Genomic DNA, 24,266 nt, shown 5'->3' with positions numbered 1-24,266 from the left:
CGCTGCGTAATATGTCGGCGCTATATAAATACTTAAATAAATAAATAAAATAAAAGCAGTGCATTTGTTTCAAGAATTTTAGGCCTCCAATTCCTAAGTCATAACTCACCAAAATATGTCAGAATAAAGGTCTTGTAGAAATCCCACGTCTAATAATAAAAGACTAGAACACAAAATTGTTGAAATTATTAAATTTATGAATAAACTTAAAAAGTGTAACTGTAAAAATAAGGCACCAGACTCTACAGTATGTACATATACACCTAATACACCTCCCACGTGTGGTATATTGTGTAACCAGGAATGGCACAGAGGGCGACAGCACAATCGGGGCAGTAGAAGCGTCATTCCTTACAGACAATTTTCCCCTTGCTATCAGTATTGCTGCAGCATACGACACATACTTGTTGGTGCATTTTCTTTTGGCGTGAGAGGAATATACTCCATACAGTGACAGCAGTTGGGGCAGGTGGCAGGCAGAGTAGTCAAAATCCAGGCCGAGGTCGGTGCAGGCAGCGTAGTTAAAATCCAGGCAAAAATCGGTAACAGTAAGGTAAATCAGCAGAAGCACTTAGCTCAGATGCAGTTGGAAACCAAGTGGCTATACATTAACATCCTATGCTTTCAAATTAGCTTATCTGCCATCTCTGCCATGTAAGTCATGTGACACAGGGGGGATATCAAATTACAACTTGTGATTAGAGACAAATGAGGGGGAATTAGACAGGCTAAACTATGTACATACATACAGGGTGCATTATCTATGTTTTCTTTCTGTTCAGTGCAAGAGTTCAGGTCCCCTTTCAAAATACAGTAGTGATTAGTCACAGATAGGGGGGATTAGACAGGCTACACGCTATATATACCAGGTGCATTCCTCCGTTTTCCTTCTGTTCGCTGCAAGAGTTCAGGCTCACTTTAAAATTCCGCACAGGCCCCCGACTTGATGACCTCCCACCGCACCTCTGCTGACTGGCCACCGGGATCCGAGAAGAAGACAGGAGATGGGGATCCCGTCTGCAGGGACCTGAAGTCCCGCTGAGCAGCGATAATCGTCGCGCGGGACCCAGGTAAGCTGTTAGGGCTTGTTTTCAGCTCTCGGGGTTACCGCTCCCCGTATCTTTTTCTTACCCCGAGCTATGCTCGGGATTACCGCCAGGTAGTTTAAGCTATAACAAGATGGCTGATCTAATTTTGTAAACAAAAACCTCCTGGCCATTAAGCTGACACTGATGGCCATCCCAGCCTGTGATTGCCAATATGATTTTCAGCATATAGCTTTATTGCCATGCAGAAAGAGACTTCTGCCTTTTCTATATCTGATATTCTAGCCCTCAGTGTACATGTAGAGGGAGAAGACAGAAAGAAAGAACATGGATCAGGCCCTAGTCAATGTAACTGTGGGTACATGGAAGAGTGATGTGCAGGTACTCTGCAGAGGAATGAGGGGATTCTTCCTCTATTACACATTCTTCATGCATGATCTGAACATGGATCAGGCCCTGGGCAAAGTAACTGTGGGCACATGTAAGAGGGATTGTGCAGGTACTCTGCAGGAGAATGAGGGGGGATTCTTCCTCTATTACACATTCTTCATGCACAATCTGAACATGGATCAGGCCCTAGGCAATGTAACTTTGGGTACATGTAAGAATGATGTGCAGGTACTCTGCAGGAGAATGAGGGGGGGATTCTTCCTCTATTACACATTCTTCATGCATGATCTGAACATGGATCAGGCATTAGGCAATGTAACCGTGGGTACATGTAAGAGTAATGTGCAGGTACTCTGCAGGAGAATAAGGGGATTTTTCCTCTATTACATATTCTTCATGCATAATCTGAACATGGATCAGGCCTTAGGCAATGTATCTGTGTGTACATGTAAGAGTGATGTTCAGGTACTCTGCAGGAGAATGAGGGGATTCTACATCTATTACACATTCTTCATGCACAATCTAAACATGGATCAGGCCCTAAGCAATGTAACTGTGGGTACTTGTAAGAGTGATGTGCAGGTACTCTGCAGGGGAATAAGGGGATTCTTCCTCTATTACACATTCTTCATGCACAATCTGAACATGGATCAGGCCCTAGGCAATATAACTGTGGGTACATGTAACAGTGATGTGCAGGTACTCTGCAGGAGAATGAGGAGATTCTTCCTCTATTACACATTCTTCATGCATGATCGGAACCAGGTTTACAGGTGATAAGACAACACCTCTGTGATCAGTGTGCACAACATTCTCAGTGGATTCAGAAGAGCCCTGCAGGTAGTGCATATGTGGAGTATGCTAGTACTACTGTATAACTTCATTTGTACTCCCCATCCCCAAATTTAATAACATAACAAATGCATTGATTTCAGGAGTTACAGATTGCCCAGCAAGCTCATGATGAACCAGAACTCCTAGGGGCTGAAAGAGATCAAAAAGCCTTTTTACTGAAACGCTATGCAAAACAGAAGTTTACCTTCTTAAAACAGAAGGTATTTGCCATTATTCAGGTTGGATAGCTCACTCCAACCCGAATACTCATAAATACCGTCTGCTTTCATAAGGTAAACTTCTGTTTTGATTTTATGAGCTAAGGTGTGAAAATCTTGTAGAATTGCCATGGGAGCTGACCATAGTTACATGTGCTGAGCTAAAACACAATTGCACTTATGAAAACAAATTGCAGCTCATATAAATGTATACATGTTGTAATGTGCTAAAATACATATTGAAATGTACATGAATGTCACAATATAGCTCAGTTGGATGTCGCAATAGAGACTAAGGAAGGTCAGTGAGATGCAAATAATTTTGAATTGATGCCGGATTATGCAATTTTTGTATGAAAATATATGCAGCTTGGAATGGACCAATTTCAACAGCAACTGGTCTGAGTGTATTAAGTGATCAAGATGCTAATCCTGCATTCAAACCTTTTTCTGCTGTTATGGTTTGGGGTTATCACATACCTTAGGAGCACTGGCCCTTTAATTGCCATTGCCAAACAGTTGCATGCTGGATTTCTTTTATCTATAATATATTCCTCCTCTTCCCTTTATTTCCCCCTCCTTCTCCTTCTACTGACATAAGACAGCGCACTTCCTAGTATAGACCTCAGTGGGAGTGTCTAAAGACTCTGGGAGGAGGGCGGGTAACGAAAACACAATTAGCAAGAGGAGGGAAACAAAAAGAGCGAGGGAGGAAATGATGTCAGGATTAGCTTCATTCAAAGGTAACAAAGATGGAAACTGTCTAGAATAGGATTCTCTGCTTTTTTCTTTATATAATTCAAAGGAATCATAATGTGGACAGTGTAATACATTTGTTATATAAGCAGAACTAGTATCTATCTACTTATAGTTGTGTTTTTTATCTCTAGGTTAGCATGGGTGTCACTTGTTCTTTAAGAAATCCCTTCTCAGCAAGGAAAAGAAGGAAGCCGGATCAGCCAAGAGCGAGGATTGGAATATATCTATAAGTCTCGGCATAATATTCATCTTCAATATACGAATTCTCCAGAACCATGGAAATTCAGGCTTGTTCCATCTAATCAAGTCTTTCTTCACCTCTTGTGCAATTGTCCAATAAGGTTGCTTTATTATTTAGATTTTGTGGACTAAGCACTGCTATTACTGAATAGACATGTTATTTATGATGACTGTTATCGAGAAATAGAACATTTTATCATTTCTTTCTTTTAACTAAAGTTTAAATGTGTTAGAAGTACAATTATTTAAGCCTCCAACTCCAGGTGCCCAAAAATTGATCTGACTGCAACTCCACAGCCCTACTTTTACATTTCCCACACTCTGAATATAAAACCAGAGTTAGTTACCCGGTAACGCTGCTTCCAGTAATTGTTCAGGACACATAGCCTGAGATTGGCTCCTCCCCAAACACAGGAATATTATAATACTCACCTAATGGCAATTTATCTCTCCTAGAAGTCAGACACGATTCAGGAACGGCCAGCTGGGGGCGGGGACATGAGAGAAGAGTTTATTAGGGAGGAGCTTATCTTATATTGATTCAGGGATGTCCTACTGGGGATAAGGAGGTGGAGCTTATCCTATTAGCTGCTGCCATGGAGACACCAGGGAACAAATTATCAACTAGTCTTCCCCAGTAATCTTCCAGCATATGTCCTCTGAGATGATCAGCAAGAAATGAGAGGTTAGGATGAGTCCCCAGCTTGGAGAAAGTCCTGAATGTACAGCAGGTGACATCTGTAGTGTAGTTCCAGCACTGTGAGGCCATGTCATTGCTGCTGCTCTAATAATATGTGCTTCCAGGAGACTTGTGCTTGTATCCCCGTAGCTTCATAAGCTGCCCGACTGTAACTTTCCTCCACATTCTTGGCATGACTAAGGACGCTCTCCTGTGTGACTTCTCTGATGTCTAAGAAGATTAGATTTTAGACTGAAACATTTCCCACACTCTGAACAGAAATAAGGACGCTCTCCTGTATGAGTTATTTGATGTATAGAAAGATTACGTTTCTGTCTAAAATGTTTCCCACACTCTGGACATGAATAAGGGCGCTCTCCTGTGTGACTTCTCTGATGTCTAAGAAGATAACCTTTCCGACGGAAACATTTCCCACACTCTGGACATGAATAGGGACACTCTCCCGTGTGACTTCTCTGATGTCTAAGAAGATCACCTTTCTGACTGACACATTTCCCACACTCTGGACATGAATAAGGACGCTCTCCTGTGTGACTTCTCTGATGTCTAAGAAGATGAGCTTTCTGACTGAAACATTTCCCACACTCTGGACATGAATAAGGACGCTCTCCTGAGTGACTTTGCTGATGTATCAGAAGACAAGATTTCTGACTGAAACATTTACCACACTCTGGACACAAATAAGGTCGCTCTCCTGTGTGACTTCTCTGATGTCTAACAAGATCACCTTTCTGACTGAAACCTTTCCCACACTCTGAACATGAATAGGGACACTCTCTTGTGTGACTTCTCTGATGTCTAAGAAGACAATATTCATAACTGAAACATTTCCCACACTCTGGACATGAATAAGGACGCTCTCCTGAGTGACTTCGCTGATGTATCAGCAGACAAGATTTCTGACTGAAACATTTACCACACTCTGGACACAAATAAGGTCGCTCTCCTGTGTGACTTCGCTGATGTCTAAGAAGATCACCTTTCTCACTGAAACATTTCCCACACTCTGGACATGAATAAGGATGCTCTCCTGTGTGACGTCTCTGATGTCCAAGAAGAGTAGCTTTCTGACTGAAACATTTCCCACACTCTGGACACAAATAAGGTCGCTCTTCTGTGTGACGTCTATGATGTCCAAGGAGAGTAGCTTTCTGACTGAAACATTTCCCACACTCTGTACATAAATAAGGCCGCTCTCCTGTGTGAGTTCTCTGATGTCTACGATAATCACTTTTCTGAGAAAAACATTTCCCACACTCAGAACATGGAAATTGCTGCTCCCCGGTATGTACTCTCACATGTGCAGCAAGGTGTGATGTGTTTTTGCAACATTTCCCACATTCTGAGCACTGATAATTCTTCCCACCTCCCTCTCTATCAGTATTAGAGATACTGGAACATTCCCCAGAATAAGACGGATCTCCTGGTCTATCGGCACTGTGACACTTTGGATAGGTATTTGAGGTAACAGGATGGGATCTATCAGAGGGTTCCTCAGGATTGGAGAGATCTGGTGATTTGTCCTCATGGTGACGTCTGCTGGGTAAATTATCAGCAATGGAGTTTCCTGCTGGTAAATGTAGGGCAGCACCATTATCTTTTGCACCATAATCTGTTGGAGAAATAATAACAGTCAGAGAACAGTCACTGTCCTGTCAGCAGTCATGTGTGTTGCCGTAGCAGTGACAGATAATGACAAGAGAATATACAGGGTGGTGCAGGAAAGACCCCCGTGCTCCTCTTACTCTATCCCCGCTGTGTGGGGTCTCCGGCATTATGAAGCCTGTGTCACCTCCATTTGCTGCAGTATGAGAGCGTTACCTATACGGCAGCACATGCAGGTGACACAGGCTTCAGGTAAGCCGGAGAGGACACACAGCAGGGATAGAGTAAGAGGCACACGGGGACCGGCTGGCCAGGGGCTGCCTGTATACTCACGCTCCTGCCAGGCAGCCGGGCCGGTCTCTCATGGATCCCCCTGTATATACTCACACTACTGCCAGGCAGCCGGGCCGGTCTCTCATGCGCCCCCCTGTATATACTCACGCTCCTGCCAGGCAGCCGGGTCAGTCTCTCATGTGCCCCCCTGTATATACTCATGCTCCTGCCAGGCAGCCGGGCCAGCCTCTCATGCACCCTCCTGTATATACTCACACTACTGCCAGGCAGCCGGGCCGGTCTCTCATGCATCCTCCTGTATATTACTCACGCTCCTGCCAGGCAGCCGGGCCAGTCTCTCATGCACCATCCTGTATATACTCACACTCCTGCCAGGCAGCCGGGCCAGTCTCTCATGCACCCCCTGTATATACTCACACTCCTGCCAGGCAGCCGGGCCAGTCTCTCATGCACCCCCCTGTATATACTCACACTCCTGCCAGGCAGCCGGGCCGGTCTCTTATGCACCATCCTGTATATACTCACACTCCTTGCCAGGCAGCCAGGCCAGTCTCTCATGCACCCCCTGTATATACTCACACTCCTGCCAGGCAGCCGGGCCAGTCTCTCATGCACCCCCTGTATATACTCACACTCCTGCCAGGCAGCCGGGCCGGTCTCTCATGCTCCCCCCTGTATATACTCACACTCCTGCCAGGCACCCGGGCCAGTCTCTCATGCACCCCCTGTATATACTCACACTCCTGCCAGGCAGCCAGGCCGGTCTCTCATGCACCCCCCTGTATATACTCACACTCCTGCCAGGCAGCCGGGCCAGTCTCTCATGCGCCCCCCCCCCCCTGTATATACTCACACTCCTGCCAGGCAGCCGGGCCGGTCTCTCATGATCCCCCCTGTATATAATCACACCCCTGCCAGGCAGCCGGGCCGGTCTCTCATGCGCCTCCCTGTATATACTCACACTCCTGCCAGGCAGCCAGGCCGGTCTCTCATGCACCCCCTGTATATACTCACACTCCTGCCAGACAGCCGGGCCGGTCTCTCATGCATCCCCTGTATATACTCACACTCCTGCCAGGCAGCTGGGCTGGTCTCTCATGCAGCCCCCTGTATATACTCACACCCCTGCCAGGCAGCCGGGCCGGTCTCTCATACATCCCCCTGTATATACTCACACTCCTGCCAGGCAGCCAGGCCGGTCTCTCATGGACCCCCTCAGTATATACTCACACCCCTGCCAGGCAGCCGGGCCGGTCTCTCATGCACCCCCCTCAGTATATACTCACACTCCTGCCAGGCAGGCGGGCCGGTCTCTCATGCATCCTCCTGTATATACTCACACTCCTGCCAGGCAGCCGGGCCAGTCTCTCATGCGCCCCCCTGTATATACTCACACTCCTGCCAGGCAGCTGGGCTGGTCTCTCATGCGCCCCCCTGTATATACTCACACTCCTGCCAGGCAGCCGGGCCGGTCTCTCATACACCCCCTGTATATACTCACGCTCATTAGCCCCAAAAGGGAAAAAATTCCTTCTCGACTCCAGGTTTCTATCAGATAAAATCCCTGGATCAGCACCACCAGGAATTACCGACTGATTACAGCTATGGATACAAGAAAACCATCTAAGCCTCCCTTACACGCAGATATTGAGTTTGCCATAACTAATTCCTGTGGCAATACATTCCATATTAACTCTTACTGTAAAGAACCCTTTCCTGAATACAATGCTAAAACTTTTCCTCCATGTCCTCTATTATGTCCCTTAGACCTTTGCACAAGCCTAGGGAGGAAAAGCTTATCTGCCAAGATTTTATATTGCCCTCTGATGTATTTATACATGTTAATTAGATCCCCTCTAAGGCATCTTTTCTCCAGACTAAATAAACCCAGTTTATCTAACCCTTCTTGGTAAGTGAGACCTTCCATCCATCTAATCAGTGTTGTTGCCCATCTCTGCACCTGCTCTAAATCTACAATAACTTCTCTGTAATACGGTGCCCAGAACTGAATTCCATATTCCACACGCGGCCTTACTAGAGAGTTAAACAGGGGTAATATTATGCTAGCATCCCGAGTTTTTATTTCCCTTTTAAAGTATTCTTACATTTTATTTTCTTTAGCTGCAGCAGCTTGGCATTGGATATGATTATTTACCTTGATGCCAATGGGTACTCTTAAGTTCTTCTCCAAGTTTGATGTCCCCAACTGTATCCCTTTTATTTTGTATGGTGCAAGACCAGGGGTAGGGAACCTATGGCTCGGAAGCCAGATGTGGCTCTTTTGATAGGTACATCTGGCTCACAGATAGGGGTTGATTCCCTAAGCTACACTGCTCAAGCAGCGCAGCTTAGTGTGATAGCGCAAGTCAAATTTTCAAAATCGGCATGCTACTGCTGTAGCATGCACTACTTACTCGTGCCACCCCCAAAAACTAACAGGCGCTCCAATTGTCCCACCCTGGACCCTGTCAGGTCCAGTGACTTTGTAGGACGGGATCACCACACTTTGACTGGCCCAATAGGCTGTCCGTCACTTGACTGTGTACACATCACCATGGCTACAGGAACATGAGCCCTCTGCTACGCATGCACACTGTCCCAGTTTGAAACATGTTGTATGGCTCTCACGGAATTACATTTTAAAATATGTGGAGTTTATGGCTCTCTCAGCCAAAAGGTTCCTGACCTCCTGTGCTAGACCATTAGTATGGCCAAAATGCATAAATTTACATTTTTTTTAACATTGAATTTTATCTGCCATTTATGTGCCCATATAGCCATCCTATCCAGATACTTCTGCAATATGTCACCATCTTCCTGAGACTTAATAATTCTGCACAATTTTGTATCTGCAAAAAAGCAACATTATTTCTTACTTACTAAATTGAAGAGCACTGGACCCAGTACTGACCCCTGTGGGACCCCACTGCTAACAGTCACCCATTTTGAATATGATCCATTGACCACAACTCTTTGCTTTCTGTCCATTAGCCAATTTCATGTCCATGCACACACACTCTTCCCCAGTCCTTGCATCCTCAACTTTTGCACCAGACTGTTGTGGAGAACAGTATCGAAGGTCTTTGCAAAGTCCAAGTATATCACATCTACAACATTCCCAATATCTACAATAGCGTTCACTACCTCATAAAAGCCGAGCATGTTAGTTAAACAGGACCTGTCCTCAATAAACCCATACTGATGCTGAGAAAAAGGGGTTTATCGATAACGGAACTTAATTCCCTTAGCACCTGAGGATGTATGCCATCTGGGCCAGGTGCCTTATCTATTTGTATTTTATTTACTCTTGTCTTAATTCCTTCCCGAATTAAGTATTTTATATTAAAATTGGAAGATTGGTACCCTCTTGCCATTTGCAACAACAATGCTTCCATTGTAAAGACCACCCTACTTTGGTCGATCACCATTAAGATCCCTTCCTCATCCTTTAGGAGTCCAATACAGTCCAGCTTTCTTTTTGTAGAGTTGATATACTTATAAAACTTCTTTGGATTAGATTTGATATCCCTAATGATTTGATTTTCAGCTTCAATCTTTGCCAGCCCAATTTATTTTTACAACTTTTATTGCATTCCTTATAATTGTTTAATGCAGCCTCAGTCTCCTTTTATTTTAAGGACTTACAGGCATTTTTTTCCACTTCTATAACCTTTCTATTCATCCATAGAGGATTTTTTTTTATTCCTAGAAGTTTTGTTTCCATATGGGATACATTTACTACAATATTCATTGAGAATAAATATAAAAGCTTGCCATTTCCCTTCAGTGTCCTTCCCTTTTACTACCTTCTCAGTCCACCGAACTTGAAGCATGCCCGAGTTGATTGAACTTTGCTTCTCTAAGATTCATAGTTGCAGTTGTTCTGCTGCTTATCAATCCCCAGATCAACAGTTATCATGTGGGCCCACCACAGAAATATGCACTAGAGCACTTTGTGAGCTGGAACTCCCTACATAGCACTGCCAGATGTTAGCAATCAGGATCCTCAGCAGCATCGGCCATCACTGCAGGTTTCTTGCATGACGATCTGGGTCATCACTGCTGAACCTTCACCTCCCTTTGTCCCTCTCCCCCCATGTCTCCTTAGAGATTACAGATAATTGCCAAGTGCGATTGGTGGCGCCATAGTATGGCAGCCTCGGCTCTTTTCTTTCAGACTTTATTCCCCCCATCCTTCCAGAACCTGTATGAGCCAAATCCAATTCTGGGTACAAGCCCCAGTTTGGCAAAATAAAGGATTGTGATCACTATTCCCCACATGTTCTTGAACCTGCACATTTGATACATTATCTGGTCTATTCAAAATGACCAAATCCAGTTGGTTCAGTTACCAGTTGAGACTTTTTTAAAGATTGATCAAATTTTGCCAACAAGTCCGATAGATGAGAAGGCGGCAAAAATGTAGAGTATTAGACTGTTTTTTCAGATCGGAAAATATACATTTGATTTTTCTATAGACATGATCAGATTTTTTTGAAGCATCACGTGTGGCCACATTGCAATCTACCATCAGTGACCAGCCCACTCAACACGGCTGGTCCAGGCTGAATAGCGCACACTATCCCACAATGGCTGCAATTCACCAAGCATTACCCCATTCAGCAATGCAGAAAACAGCTGATTTTACCCAACATTCAATCAAACGTCAATTCACTAAGTCTGTTTCCGCATGGGAAAGTAAAACTACTGACTAGTGAGGTAACTTACCGACTTGTGTGGAAAACACCTCAATAGATGTCAATTCACTGAGATTAGAGCATTTAGTTAAAACAAGTGAGATGTTCAGTATTTTAAGTACAGCCTGGAGCTGTCAGTAACTACCAAACTGCCATTCAGTAAAATGTACAGGCAATGGAGCCAGCCAATAGGAGGAGCCACCCCATCCTGCTACTCCCTCCATTGGTACCGATATACTCCCGGGCGGGACATCAGAAAGTATGAGGTTTCCCCTGTAATCCTTTAGATGAGAACAGGGAAAGACCGATACACAGAATACACAGTGTCTTGTTGGGGCACCAAATAGGTGGGAAATGGCCCTGGGTGTAAGCACATTGTTATATGTGGCAATGGGCAAGGCTGCTTGGTCACCTGGAAGTGGCATCCCTGAGTCACTGGTCCCCATCATGTCACTCTCCTCTACAGACTGCTGCTCCTCCTTCACATGTGTCTCTTCATCATCTCCATCCTCCAGCTTCACATCCGTCACTCCTTCACCCTAAACACAGAAAGTAACAGGAAATAACACTGTTACAATGCAAGCACTGATGAAGTGAGGGCATTCCATATGGAGTCAGTGTTGTGTTTACAGCCTCAGTTCCATCTACCTGATGAGGGTGGGGGATGGGGTGATCTTCCTGTGTACAATCCGGGGAATAAAGAGGACCTGTATATCTCTCCGGTGAGGTTCTGTTAGTGGATCCACCTGTAGGAAAAACACACAGGGGTGGGAAAGGCAGAAATATAAGATTCCTCTATTACAGCATAAAAGTGATCTCTGCCATGCATGACTTTATTTTTTTAACATTGAATTTCATCTGCCAATTATGTGCCCATATAGCCATCCTATCCAGATACTTCTGCAATATGTCACCATCTTCCTGAGACTTAATTATTCTGCACAATTTGTACCATCTGCAAAAATAGCAACATTATTTCTTACTTACTAAATTGAAGAGCACTGGACCCAGTACTGACCCCTGTGGGACTACTGCTAACAGTCACCCATTTTGAATATGATCCATTGACCACAACTCTTTGCTTTCTGTCCATTAGCCAATTACCTGTCCTTGCACACACACTCTTCCCCAGTCCTTGCATCCTCAACTTTTGCACCAGACTGTTGTGGAGAACAGTATCGAAGGTCTTTGCAAAGTCCAAGTATATCACATCTACAACATTCCCAATATCCACACTAGCATTCACCACCTCATAAAAGCTAAGCATGATAGTTAAACAGGACCTGTCCTTAATAAACCCATACTGATGCTGAGAAAAAGGGGTTTATCGATAATGGAACTTAATTCCCTTAGCAACTGAGGATGTATGCCATTTGGGCCAGGTGCCTTATCCATTTTTATTTTATTTAGTCCTGTCTTAATTCCTTCCCGAATTAAGTATTTTATATTAAAATTGGAAGATTGGGATTTGCAACAATGATGTTTCCTTTGTGAAGACCGCCCTACTTTGGTTGATCACCATTAAGATCCCACGCTCATCCTTTAGGAGTCCAATACAGTCCAGCTTTCTTTTTGTAGAGTTGATATACTTAAAAACTTCTTTGGATTAGATTTGATATCCCTAATGATTTGATTTTCAGCTTCAATCTTTGCCAGCCTATTTTTACAACATTTATTGCACTCCTTATAATTGCTTAATGCAGCCTAAGTCTCCTCCTATTTTAAGGACTTATAGGCATTTTTTCCCACTTCTATAACCTCTCTATTCATCCATAGAGGATTTTTTTTTATTCCTAGAAGTTCTGTTTCCATATGGGATACATTTACTGCAATATTCATTGAGAATAATTTCTAAAGTTTGCCATTTCCCTTCAGTGTCCTTCCCTTGTACTACCTTCCCAGTCCACCCGAACTTAGTACATGCCTGAGTTGATTGAACTTTGCTTCTCTAAAGTTCATAGCTTTGGTTCCACTGCCTTTCATTTGGGGGCCTATCAATCCCCAGATCAATAGTTATCATGTGGGCCCACCACAGAAATGTACACTACAGGACTTTCTGAGCTGAAACGCCCTACCCAGCACTGCTAGATGTCAGCAATCAGGATCCTCAGAAGCATCAGCCATCACTGCAGGTTTCTTGCATGAAGAACTGGGTGATCACTGCTGAACCTTCACCTCCCTCTGTCCCCCTCCTCCCATGTCTCCTTAGAGAGGACAGATGATTGCCAAGTGCGACTGGTGGCGCCATAGTATGGCAGCCTCGTCTCTTGGCTTTCGCATATTCCCCCCCCCCCCCCCCCCCATCCTTTCAGAGCCTGTATGAGCCAAAACCATTTCCAGGTACAAGCCCCAGTTTGGCGAAAAATAAATGATTCTGATGTTGTGATCACTATTCCCCAAATGTTCTTGAACCTACACATTTGATACATTATCTGGTCTATTTAAAAATGGCCAAATCCAGTTGGTTCAGTTACCAATTGTTACTTTTTTAAAGATTGATCAAAATTTGCCAACACGTCCGATTAGATGAGAAGGCCGCAAAAATGTAGGGAATTAGATTGTTTTTTCAGACTGGAAAATATATATTTGATTTTTCAATAAGAAGGATCAGATTTGTTTGAAGTATCACGTGTGGCCACATTGCAATCTACCATCAGTGACCAGCCCACTCAATGCGGCCGATCCAGGCTGAATACTGCACACTATCCCACAATGGCTGCAATTCACCAAGCATTACCCCATTCAGCAATGCAGAAAACAGCTGATTTTACCCAACATTCAATCAAATGTCAATTCACTAAGTCTGTTGCCACACGGGAAAGTAAAATGACCGACTAGAGAGGTAAATTACTGACTTGTGCGGAAAGTACCTCAATAAATGTCAATTCACTGAGATTAGAGCATTTGGTTAAAACAAGTGAGATGTTCAGTATTTTAAGTGCAGCCTGGAGCTGTCGGTAACTAACAAACTGCCATTCAGTAAAATGTACAGGCAATGGAGCCAGCCAATAGGAGGAGCCACCCCGTCCTGCTACTCCCTCCATTGGTACCGATATACTCCCGGGCGGGACATCAGAAAGTTAGATGTTTCCCCTGTAATCCTTTAGACGTGAACAGAGAAAGACCGATACACAGAATACACATTGTCTTGTCGGATCACCAAATAGATGGGAAATAGCCCTGGGTGTAAGCACATTGTTATGTGTGGCAATGGGCAAGGCTGCTTGTTCACCTGGAAGTGGCATCCCTGAGTCACTGGTCCCCATCATGTCACTCTCCTCTGCAGACTGCTGCTCCTCCTTCACATGTGTCTCTTCATCAACTCCATCCTCCAGCTTCACATCCATCACTCCTTCACCCTAAACACAGAAAATAACAGGAAATAATACTGTTACAATGCAAGCACTGATGAAGGGAGGTAATTCCATATGGAGTCAGTGTTGTGTTTACAGAATCAGTTCCATCTACCTTATGAGGGTGGGGGATGGTGTGATCTTCCTGTGTACAATCCTCGGAATAAAGAGGACCTGTATATCTCTCCATTGAGGTTCTGTTACTGGATCCACCTGTAGGGAACACACACAGGGGTGGGAAAGGCAGAAATATAAGATTCCTCTATTACAGCATAAAAGTGATCTCTGCCATGTAGTCCCAGTGACTGCTGTACAGAAGCAGCTTTGTGTGTGGCTGGGGGAGCTCTGCAGTGTATTGCAGCTCACAGACAACTAACCCATGCTCTATAAGCTCCTTATTAGATGGGGATTAGCAGAGATGTCACAGTTATATCCAGGGAGAGGTATTCATCCTACTCACCCCTGTCAGATATGTGGGCGTGGCTGCACAGCCCTCCATGTACGAGCGTGGCCACGCTGCATGTGTGAGAGTACAGCCACGCCTACACAGTCCACGAGAGGCTTTGTGCTGCCGTGCAGGCGTGGCTGTACTCGCGCATGAGCAGTACAGACACACTCGTACGCAGAGGGGAGTGCAGCCACAGGAACACACGTGACAAACTCTTGTGGAATAGGTTCAGAGGGACCCTGCGCAGCAATGGTGGGCTTGTGGAGCAATTAGGAAGCCTCTGCAGTATCCAGAGCATTCACTCTACTGAGATAACTTAATTTACAGGTTACAGGTTTGCTTTAAAGCAAATCGGAAGTGGTTGACAAAAACCTCTGCATTATCCAGAGTATTCCCTCTGCTTAGGTATCTTTAAAAAATAACAGGTTGTCTTATATAATTATAATTATACAGGTTATATAATTATACAGGTTATATAATTATAATTACAGGTTGTATATATATATCTCTATCTGGGAGGGAAGATACTGCATTCAGCATTTTAGACCTTTGCGTGCTAATTCATAAAGATTTTCACAGCTGCCTTTGAAGGTCGGTAAATTACCGCAGCCCATTGAGCGGTACAGCAGTAGTGTGGCGATATCTCTGTTTTGTTACAAGCTGTAATGACGGTTCCCTGCACAGACTTGCAGAGACTTCGGCTCCCTGCACAGACTTCGGCTCCCTGCACAGACTTTTGGCTCCCTGCACTTTGCATTGTTAAGAACTCACCAGAGGTGTCGGTAACTTGTTAAGACCTCACCAGAGGTGTCAGTAACTATCGCCTGGCTTACCGCTTGTTGAAGGCTTTATGAATTGACATTTGCTGACAATTTACTGACATATGTTGGAGGTAATTACAGCCAAGTCGGTAATTTACCTCACTGCTCGGCAATTTCAGTTTTTCATGCGGTAACAGCCTTTATGAATTGACAGTTTGCTAAGTGCTCTGGAAAGCCTGCTGTTTTCAGCAGTACCACATGCGGTAATGCTTTATGAATTGAGGCCTATTTCTCCAATTCCATCCCCTATAGTTTTAAAATAGGCAATGCTACTATAAATAAAACCCATCCATTTTATCTGTCCATTAGTTCCGGCTATCACAACATTTAAGTTCTGTTTCTAGTCAAATGTATGGTGTCAATTTATTATTTGGATATAAGAGTCGTATTTTTTCTGTTTAGGTTTTTATTTGTGTCCCATCAATTGTAAGCACTCATGTATTAAAAAACAGTAATATGTCCTCATGACATAGATATTTTTTTAAAATAAAAAAGTCCCTAAGGCAATTATTTATGGATTTTTTTTTTTACTTTAAAAAAACAAAAAACAAAACACACCTGCTCAGTAACGTACGTGTGTGTGTGTGTGTGTGTGTGTGTGTGTGTGTGTGTGTGTGTGTGTGTGTGTGTGTGTGTGTGTGTGTGTGTGTGTGTGTGTGTGTGTGTGTGTGTGTGTGTGTGTGTGTGTGTGTGTGTGTGTGTGTGTGTGTGTGTGTGTGTGTGTGTGTGTGTGTGTGTGTGTCAAATATGTGGTCTGTGTAATTTAAACACTCCTTGGATTACCAGGAAGTATTTCAACATTTTTTTATTTTTTTTTTCACTTTCATTCAAGATCTTTATTATGAATGGACGTGGCTCCTGATCGGGGTCATGTCCATTCATTACACGCACTGCGAATGGTTCGGGGGAAGCCTAGATTCCCTTCCCCAACCGCCGACACGGAAAACCACTGGGGTGTGCAGGGCCGCAGCCCAGCGCACCGCTGCTTAAACACCGGACGTGGATACGCATCCAGATAGACTTAAACGGCGCCTATCTAGACGAGAATACTCATCCAGATAGGCTGAACCGGTTAAAGGGAACCTAAACAGAGAAGGATATGGATTTTTCCTTTTAAAATAATACCAGTTGCCTGACTCTACTGCTGATCCTGTGTCTCTAATACTTTCAGCCACAACCCCTCAACAAGCATGTAGATCAGGAGCTCTGACTGAAGTCAGACTGGATTAGCCGCATGCTTGTTTCAGGGTGTGTGATTCAGCCACTACTGCAGCCAAAGAGATTAGCAGGACTACCAAGCAACTGGAAACAGCCATATCCCTCTCAGTTTAAGTTTCCTTTAACGAGAACCTGAACACAAAACTTATCTCTGCTCTAAAAGATGAGCAAAAGAATGATGACCTTTAACAAAAAAAAATTCTTTGTTACAGCTGATACAAATCCTAAAATACATCTGCAGTGTGTCTACATCCTGATTCATGGAAGCAGACATATTGTTAATATTCTGTGCTTTCAAATGAGCTTATCTGCCATCTCTGCCATGTGACAGGGGAGAGATCAGATTACAACTGGTGATTAGACACAAATGAGGGGGAATCAGACAGGCTAAACTCTCTAAATACATTCAGGGTGCATTTCTCTCTGTTTTCCTTCTGTTCTGTGCAAGAGTTCAGGTCCACTTTAAAGTTATTGGGATTCAATAACTAAAAAAAGAAACCAGATACTTACCTAAGGAGTGGGAAGACTCTGGGTCCTACTGAGCCTTCCCTCTCCTCTCCGGCAGCAGCTCCTCTGTGCAAATCCCACGCCGCGGGGGATCTCGGAAGTCTTCGGGAGCCGAGTCCTCCTGAAGACAGATGGCTCCATACTGTGCTAATGCGAGAGAGAAGGCGCTCATGCGTGTGCAGTCTGGAGCGGCCCATCTGCAGGAGCACTCGGGCTCCCGAAGACTTCCGAAGCCTCCCCTTTGGCAGCGGAGATAGCAGCATGTCACTGAATTGGTCAAATGCTGCTACGGGGGAGTCAGCGCTGGAACGGGCATCGGAAGAGCAGAGGGAAGGCTCATTAGGACCCAGAGCCTTCCTTCTCCTTAGGTAAGTATCTGGCTTTTTTTCCTTCTTCTAAATGAATGATTCCCAATGACTGTAAGTGTGTGACTGTGGTTACCCACAATGCACCACTGCTGAATATGAACAACTTGAATATGCAAATTCTCTCTGAAATAGGCTGTCTGCGTGTTGGACGGATGTGGGTCTGTAACATGTATAAGCTATAGGCTTGCTATACACCAGCAGTTCTGGATGTCAGCCTGGCTTCAGGGGCATACTGAGATCATTTGCATATTCAGTAGTGGTGCATTGTGGGTAACCACAGTTACACATTTCAAGCTGAATCATCACAAATATCTTCTGTTTAAAGAAGGCAAACCACACTAAGGCCCAGTGCACACCAAAAAGCTCTAGCGTAATCACAAACACTCAGCGCTTTTTGAAGTGATTATTTTAGAGCAATTCTAGGCCTATGTAGAACAATTTTCTATACATGGCTAGCGGGTTTTTTTTGGGAGTGTTTTGGTGTCGCATTTTTTATTTTTTGTTCCAGTAAAGCTGTAACTAAACAGCTTCTGTAACAAAAACGCCTGGAAAACCACTCTGATCTAGGGCTTCTCAGAGCCATTTTCCACTTTCCTATACTTAACATTCAGGATGAATCTCCTCAGAAATCAGCAGACATGCTGCAGGACCAGAGTTTACGTTTGGGGAAAAAACGAATCGCTTTGGTGCTCTCCATCCCACTGATATACATTAGCCATTCACTTTTCAAAGCACAAGCGTTTTTTAAAAACGCTCAGAACTGCTCTTGGTGTGCACCAGCCCTAAGCGTTGTTTTTAGAGATCACGGTCATATTTAAAGCGGATCAGAGATGAAAAACTAACTATAACAAGTAACTTGTCTATATATCTTATCTAAAGTTTAGATAGTTTACATAGCAAGTCTAGCTGCAAACAGCTTTAATAGAATATGATTATTTCTTCCTGTGATACAATGGCAGCAGCCATGTTGTTTGTAAACATTACACACAGGAAAGCTTATCTGCATATTCAGCACTCAGAAAACATGAAGATGAAAGAACTGGGCACTGTCCTGTTAAAGCATTTATTCACAACTTGCAGCCAAGTGACGTGGTAATGAGCAAAATCATAGCATCAAACCTGTCAGGTGTCTTGCATCGATATATTCATGGATACATCCAGTGAGGCTTGCGAGGGGACGTGGTGACCAGGGGATAAGGGATGTGCACAACAGCCGTTTCGCGCTCTGTAGCGCTTGCTCACGTGCTTATCCGGGCAAATGACGGCGCTTCTGGGTCTCGGAGATCAAGACTCGAGACTCCGCCCATGGCGCACGTCATTGGTCCGCGAGTGGAGGTTACAGGAAGTGTTTTGTGTTACTCTGCCTCTAAAAATCTCTGGCTAGTAATACCTTCCCCCCTCCTCCTGCCCAGACTGAGCTCCCATGAGCCCTTGCTACTGTCTGAAATTGCAAAGGCTCTCTGAAAAGCTGTGGGCGAGGCTTGTTTATAGGGAATTAGAGTATTAAACCAAAAACAAAAAAGTATTTGGCTTGAGGAATGCCCTATAAACAATAGGAAAGGAACACAATTATGCAATGAGTAAAAGTTCATCTCGGATCCACTTTAAATATAAAAAAGGAAGGAACATTTCTGCTGGTTTCCATCTTTACTGTTTTCATGGTCAGTTACTGAGTGGCTTCTATCTAGCTGGTGAACAAGGCTTATGTGCTTATCAGATAATGGGGATCTAAGTGGATCCTCTGAACTGGTCTCACCTGGTGATGTGAGGGGCGGCTGATTCTCCATCATGAAGTCCTTGTGGAGGTCCTTGTGTCCTAAATACTGCCACTCCTCCATGGAGAAACAGACTGTGCCATCCTGACACCTCATAGGGACCTGGCACACACAACAATAGTCACTATCCACACACATCCCTTGCTGATGCTGCATAATGTCCCATAATCCTCACCTGTCCTGTCAGCAGCTCAATCATCTTGTTTATGACTTCTAGAATCTTCTTCACATTGTTTCTCTGAGGTGTCAGGGAGTGAGGTGGAGGCACTGAGATGGTGGATGGGCCATGAAGACGGCTACCGGGAGTCTCACCAGAGGTCTTCTTCACTACTTCATACTCCTGTGTAATAATACACAGTAACAACAATCACCATGTACATTCCCAAAATTCCCATCACCTAGCACAGGCCTGACATCTGAGAGATATATATCTATATCTATCTCTATATAGATATATGTATATATATATAGAGATAGATAGATAGATAGATAGATAGATAGATAGATAGATAGAGATATAAGGCCTGATTCACAAAGCGGTGCAAAGTGTTTGCACGCCTGTGAAAAGCCCTTTATCACGCCTAAACTTAGTTTAGGCGTGATAAAATGAAACTCGTGCAAAGTTTTGCGCGCGCAATCGCCAGGCGCACGGTGCAGTTCGCACGATGTGCCCATTAAACCCTAGGGGCGCTGCGCGCGGAATTGCGCAATTGCGCACGCAAAACTTTGCGCGCGGGACTTTGCGCGCGATAAAGAGCAAAAGCGGTGCTAACTCAGCAGTGCACAGCTTATCACGCCTAAAGTCTTTTAGGCGTGATAACTGAGTTATCACCGCTTTGTGAATCAGGCCCATAGTGTTCTCCCCAGAATTTTTTTCCAGCTGGGTGGCATGAAAAAGTAGCCGGGTGGGGTGAGATGAGAGGATGCAGGGCTGGCACAAGTCTGCTTACAGCAGAGGAGGTGGTGAGCCGATGACAGCTGGGTGGTCACCAGAACTAGCCCGGCTAAAAGAGCCTGGGGAGAACACTGAATATATAATATACACACACACACACACATTATATATATATATGCCCCAAACATTATGGTGGTCTGTGTATGTGCCCCTCCCACAATCCTCCTACCCTCTCCAGTCGGTCCTCCCACAATCCCTCTCACCTCTCCAGTCAGCCTTCCCAGAATCCTCCTCGCCTCTCCAGTCAGCCCTCCCAGAATCCTCCTCACCTCTCCAGTCAGCCCTCCCAGAATCCTCCTCACCTCTCCAGTCAGCCCTCCCAGAATCCTCCTCACCTCTCCAGTCAGCCCTCCCAGAATCCTCCTCACCTCTCCAGTCAGCCCTCCCAGAATCCTCCTCACCTCTCCAGTCAGCCCTCCCAGAATCCTCCGCACCTCTCCAGTCAGCCCTCCTAGAATCCTCCGCACCTCTCTAGTCAGCCCTCCCAGAAACCTCCTCACCTCTCCAGTCAGCCCTCCCAGAAACCTCCTCACCTCTCCAGCCAGCCTTCCCAGAATCCCTCTCACCTCTCCAGTCAGCCTTCCCAGAATCCTCTTCGCCTCTCCAGTCAGCCCTCCCAGAATCCTCCTCACCTCTCCAGTCAGCCCTCCCAGAATCCTCCTCACCTCTCCAGTCAGCCCTCCCAGAATCCTCCTCACCTCTCCAGTCAGCCCTCCCAGAATCCTCCGCACCTCTCCAGTCAGCCCTCCCAGAAACCTCCTCACCTCTCCAGTCAGCCCTCCCAGAAACCTCCTCACCTCTCCAGTCAGCCCTCCCAGAAACCTCCTCACCTCTCCAGCCAGCCTTCCCAGAATCCCCCTCACCTCTCCAGTGAGCCATCCCAGAATCCTCCTCACCTCTCCAATCAACCCTCCCAGAATCCTCCTCACCTCTTCAGTCAGCCCTCCCAGAATCCTCCTCACCTCTCCAGTCAGCCCTCCCAGAATCCTCCTCACCTCTCCAGTCAGCAAACAGATGATCTCCAGGCTGAGCATTACTATCCTCTCAGTCATGTGACTCTGGTCCTCATCCATCCTCATTGATATGGTCATGTGACCTACACAGGGGGGAGAATAGACTGAGGAGTATCTGGCCTGTAGGACTATATAAGGATGGAGAGTAGATTCACTCTTTACAATGCACATCAAGCTCTGACTTTGGGGTTCTGAGTTTTTGTTATTCTATTGATTGAACTAAGATGGCGCCAGGTGCGGACGCCACAGCCACAGGGCTCCGGCCTTTTTTCTCTTTAATATCTGCCAACTGCTCTCACCTATAAACTCCATCTGCCGGGTGAGATGCAGGGGACACAGGCGTGCAGCGCAGGCTGCCATCGGCTGGTCACGCCGCGGGAGACCGACTGCAGGGGAAGCTCACAAGCATGTGGAGCATCCGCTGGGACCTGTGAGCGGGAGAGACGCGGGGGGAGACGCGCGCTGACGCCACCGGTCCGGCCTCCGCATTCCTTGCAGGCTGAGAGAGGGGCCACTGCACCGCCGGTGCCGGGAGACCTGGACGCCTCGTGGATGCTGAACAGGAGACCGCTGGGATGGACGGGCTGTCGGGGGCCGACCGCCCTCCTCCATTGGCCCATCTGCCCGAGCGGGAGCTCCCATCTGCCACTACAGCCCCGCAGCTGCATCATCATAGAGCTGAGCTTCCATCTGCCGCTACAGCCCCGCAGCTCCACCACCATAGAGCCGCAGCTCCATGATCTCCGCGCTCTCTACCACGTGACTGCCAGGATCAGCTGAGCGGCCGCCGCCACCCACGTGGAGGGGGATAGGCCCAGGCACCTCACGGCTTCGCCCTGCCTCTGATCAACCACCGCTGCGGCCAGGCACAGGCAGGATTCCTCCCCATCCAGACCGCAGGGGAGATCACATCAACCCCTGGTGGCACATCACTGCTGCCCTGCCCAGGTGAGCCCGATATGCGTGTTGTGCCCCCAAGTCGGTCCCCTCATCTCCCTCTCCTGGTGGGATTCCTCCAACTCAGCCACTAGCTCCATCGGCCTGTGCGGCCACTGGCTCCTTTCGCTCCCAGGCACTGGGTCCCCTCTGCCTGCAACCACCATAAATGGATTCCGAGCAGCATGCCAGGGCTTGGACTGATTGTCGGACTGTACCCAGGGTGTTTAAATCTGCAGCCCTAATAGGGACGCTCTCGCCTCCTGTTTTGGATCTCTCCTTCTTTCCTCATTCTCTCTTTAGCTATCCCTTCTCTCTCTCTCTTTTTCTATCACTCTTTTCCAGGATACACTGCGGGGTATCTGGAACTGCTGCAGAGCTGTGCGAGCGCCGTCGGTAGTCGGCAGGCTGCTCCCCTCACATAGCACTCCAGACTTCCCCACGCGTCCTTCACTATAGCCATGTGCTGTCTATACACATAGGTATATGTCTACTTTGTACTACTGTATATGATTGTATGTGTTGAAGATCGCATGTATCTGTTTGTACCATCACCGACCCTGTATGAGCCAAAAACAATTCCGGATACAACCCCCGTTGTACTTGAATAATAAATTATTCTGATTCTGTCTCTCCAGCTACAATAAACCCCCTATTATAACTGTATACTGGTCATTTCATGGTCAGAGGGAAACTGAGCAAAATCAGCAGGGGATCAAACACTTTTTCCCCTCACTGTATGTACATCTGAGCTGAGGGCAGTTGTCCACTAGCCGTTACATGCCGCACTTTCGTAACACTAACTGACACCTGTGCGGTTACCAAAACTGCTATTCAGCTGCATTAACCAATAGCTAAAGGGGCAGCACCACAGTGTCATTATTGTTGGGTCAGTAATCTATAAACAACCAAAGTATAACGGCTGCTGATGTCACATTCTGCTATTCTCAGACTATATCCTGAAGCAGTACAGGGGGTGTGAGGTCAGGGCAGGCGGAGTTCCCCTTTACACGGCTGCTTTCCTCCCACACTTCCTGCATTCTGGGGCATTACACAGCAATCACATGCCACGCCTTCCCTGACACACCCAGTTTCTGAGCTGATGCCAATGTTGCTGCAAATGACATGCAGCTTGATATTGGGCCAATAAGATGCAGAAGATGATGAATTACACTGGCTCTGTTCCACTAACTACATCCAATTACACACTATTACACTACACACATATGTAGAAATACACTATAAGCGCGCACACACACACACACACACACACACACACAGTACACACATAGTACACACATAGTAAGATAAATGCCACACTTACTGGGGTGATAATGGCAGCTTGCAGCAGACACAGGCAGCACCTCCAGGTGAGAGGGGAGACAGGCAGAGCTGCTGCAAAGTCTGGAGGAACAGCTGATTCACAAAGGGGGTCTCTACACCATGTGAGGGTCCCCCAAACACACAGCTCATTCCTCTCCTCTTCTTCCCACTCAGCATTCACACACCTGGCTGCAGGGGGGCTTCTCACATGGCTGGGGGGATACACATTGTCCAGAGCAAGCTGGGGGTGTGGCCTCCTCTCTATGGCTGGGAATGCTGGGCTTCAGCAAAATGGCCGCCACTGCTGTGGTGTGCAGCTCGTGCTCTAGTGCTGGAGATTGCCAGCAGCAGCAGCACCACGTGCTCTGTCCTGTATGTTATGATTAGATTGTTGTGTATTTATATTGCAGAGCACAATAAACTATAAACACAATAACATGAATATTGTGCATAGAGGGGACATCAGTAACTGACTCACCGGCAGTAAGTGGGCTGAAACTGACAAAAAAAAAAAAGAAAAAAACTTCCCCAAAAGAATCAAATAAAATGTTCTAAGAAGGCAAACTGCAATAAACAATGTGTTCTAAATTATCACGTGTACGTTTTAAAAAGAGGTACAAATAGGTCCCCCTAATAGTTTCCCCCGACCTACCCCCTCTGGGCTCTGGCAGTGGCGCAGGGGATTGTGGGGAGGCTGTTTTCCTTCCTATTGCCCTGTGACAGTCTCGCGAGACTTCTGGAGGAGATGTCTGTGTGATCAGCAGCT

The 24,266-nt window shown here is 45.9% G+C and overlaps 2 protein-coding genes across 4 annotated transcripts in view; one reads left to right on the top strand and one right to left on the bottom strand.

Annotated features, from left to right (window-relative positions):
* Nucleotides 1–24,266, top strand: part of LOC137524136 (oocyte zinc finger protein XlCOF22-like) — a 214,467-nt gene that overhangs the window by 169,905 nt on the left and 20,296 nt on the right. The gene's annotated exons all lie outside the window — the stretch shown is intronic.
* On the bottom strand, nt 177–23,670 carry LOC137524132 (zinc finger and SCAN domain-containing protein 2-like). Its single transcript, XM_068243682.1, has 9 exons — nt 23,502–23,670; nt 21,224–21,324; nt 19,449–19,613; nt 19,255–19,375; nt 14,252–14,349; nt 14,016–14,142; nt 11,432–11,529; nt 11,196–11,322; nt 177–5,799 (listed from the first exon to the last, which is right to left on the bottom strand). Exons 2-9 carry the CDS (start codon nt 21,317–21,319, stop codon nt 4,364–4,366), a joined length of 2,268 nt encoding a protein of 755 aa, XP_068099783.1. The 5' UTR covers nt 21,320–21,324; nt 23,502–23,670; the 3' UTR covers nt 177–4,363.

Source organism: Hyperolius riggenbachi, chromosome 7, assembly GCF_040937935.1.
Source record: "Hyperolius riggenbachi isolate aHypRig1 chromosome 7, aHypRig1.pri, whole genome shotgun sequence".
Taxonomy (NCBI): Eukaryota; Metazoa; Chordata; class Amphibia; order Anura; family Hyperoliidae; genus Hyperolius; species Hyperolius riggenbachi.
This window is presented reverse-complemented; position numbering and strand designations above follow the sequence as displayed.

Bases quoted from the DNA above. Each gene is read 5' to 3' on its own strand.
- LOC137524132 (XM_068243682.1), bottom strand. From the start codon at position 21,319: ATGACCATATCAATGAGGATGGATGAGGACCAGAGTCACATGACTGAG. The intron at 14,143-14,251 runs GTAGATGGAACT...TTCTGTGTTTAG, and splicing joins CCATCCCCCACCCTCATAAG to GGTGAAGGAGTGATGGATGT. The intron at 5,800-11,195 runs GTGACCAAGCAG...TTTCTCCAACAG, and splicing joins CTCAGGGATGCCACTTCCAG to ATTATGGTGCAAAAGATAAT.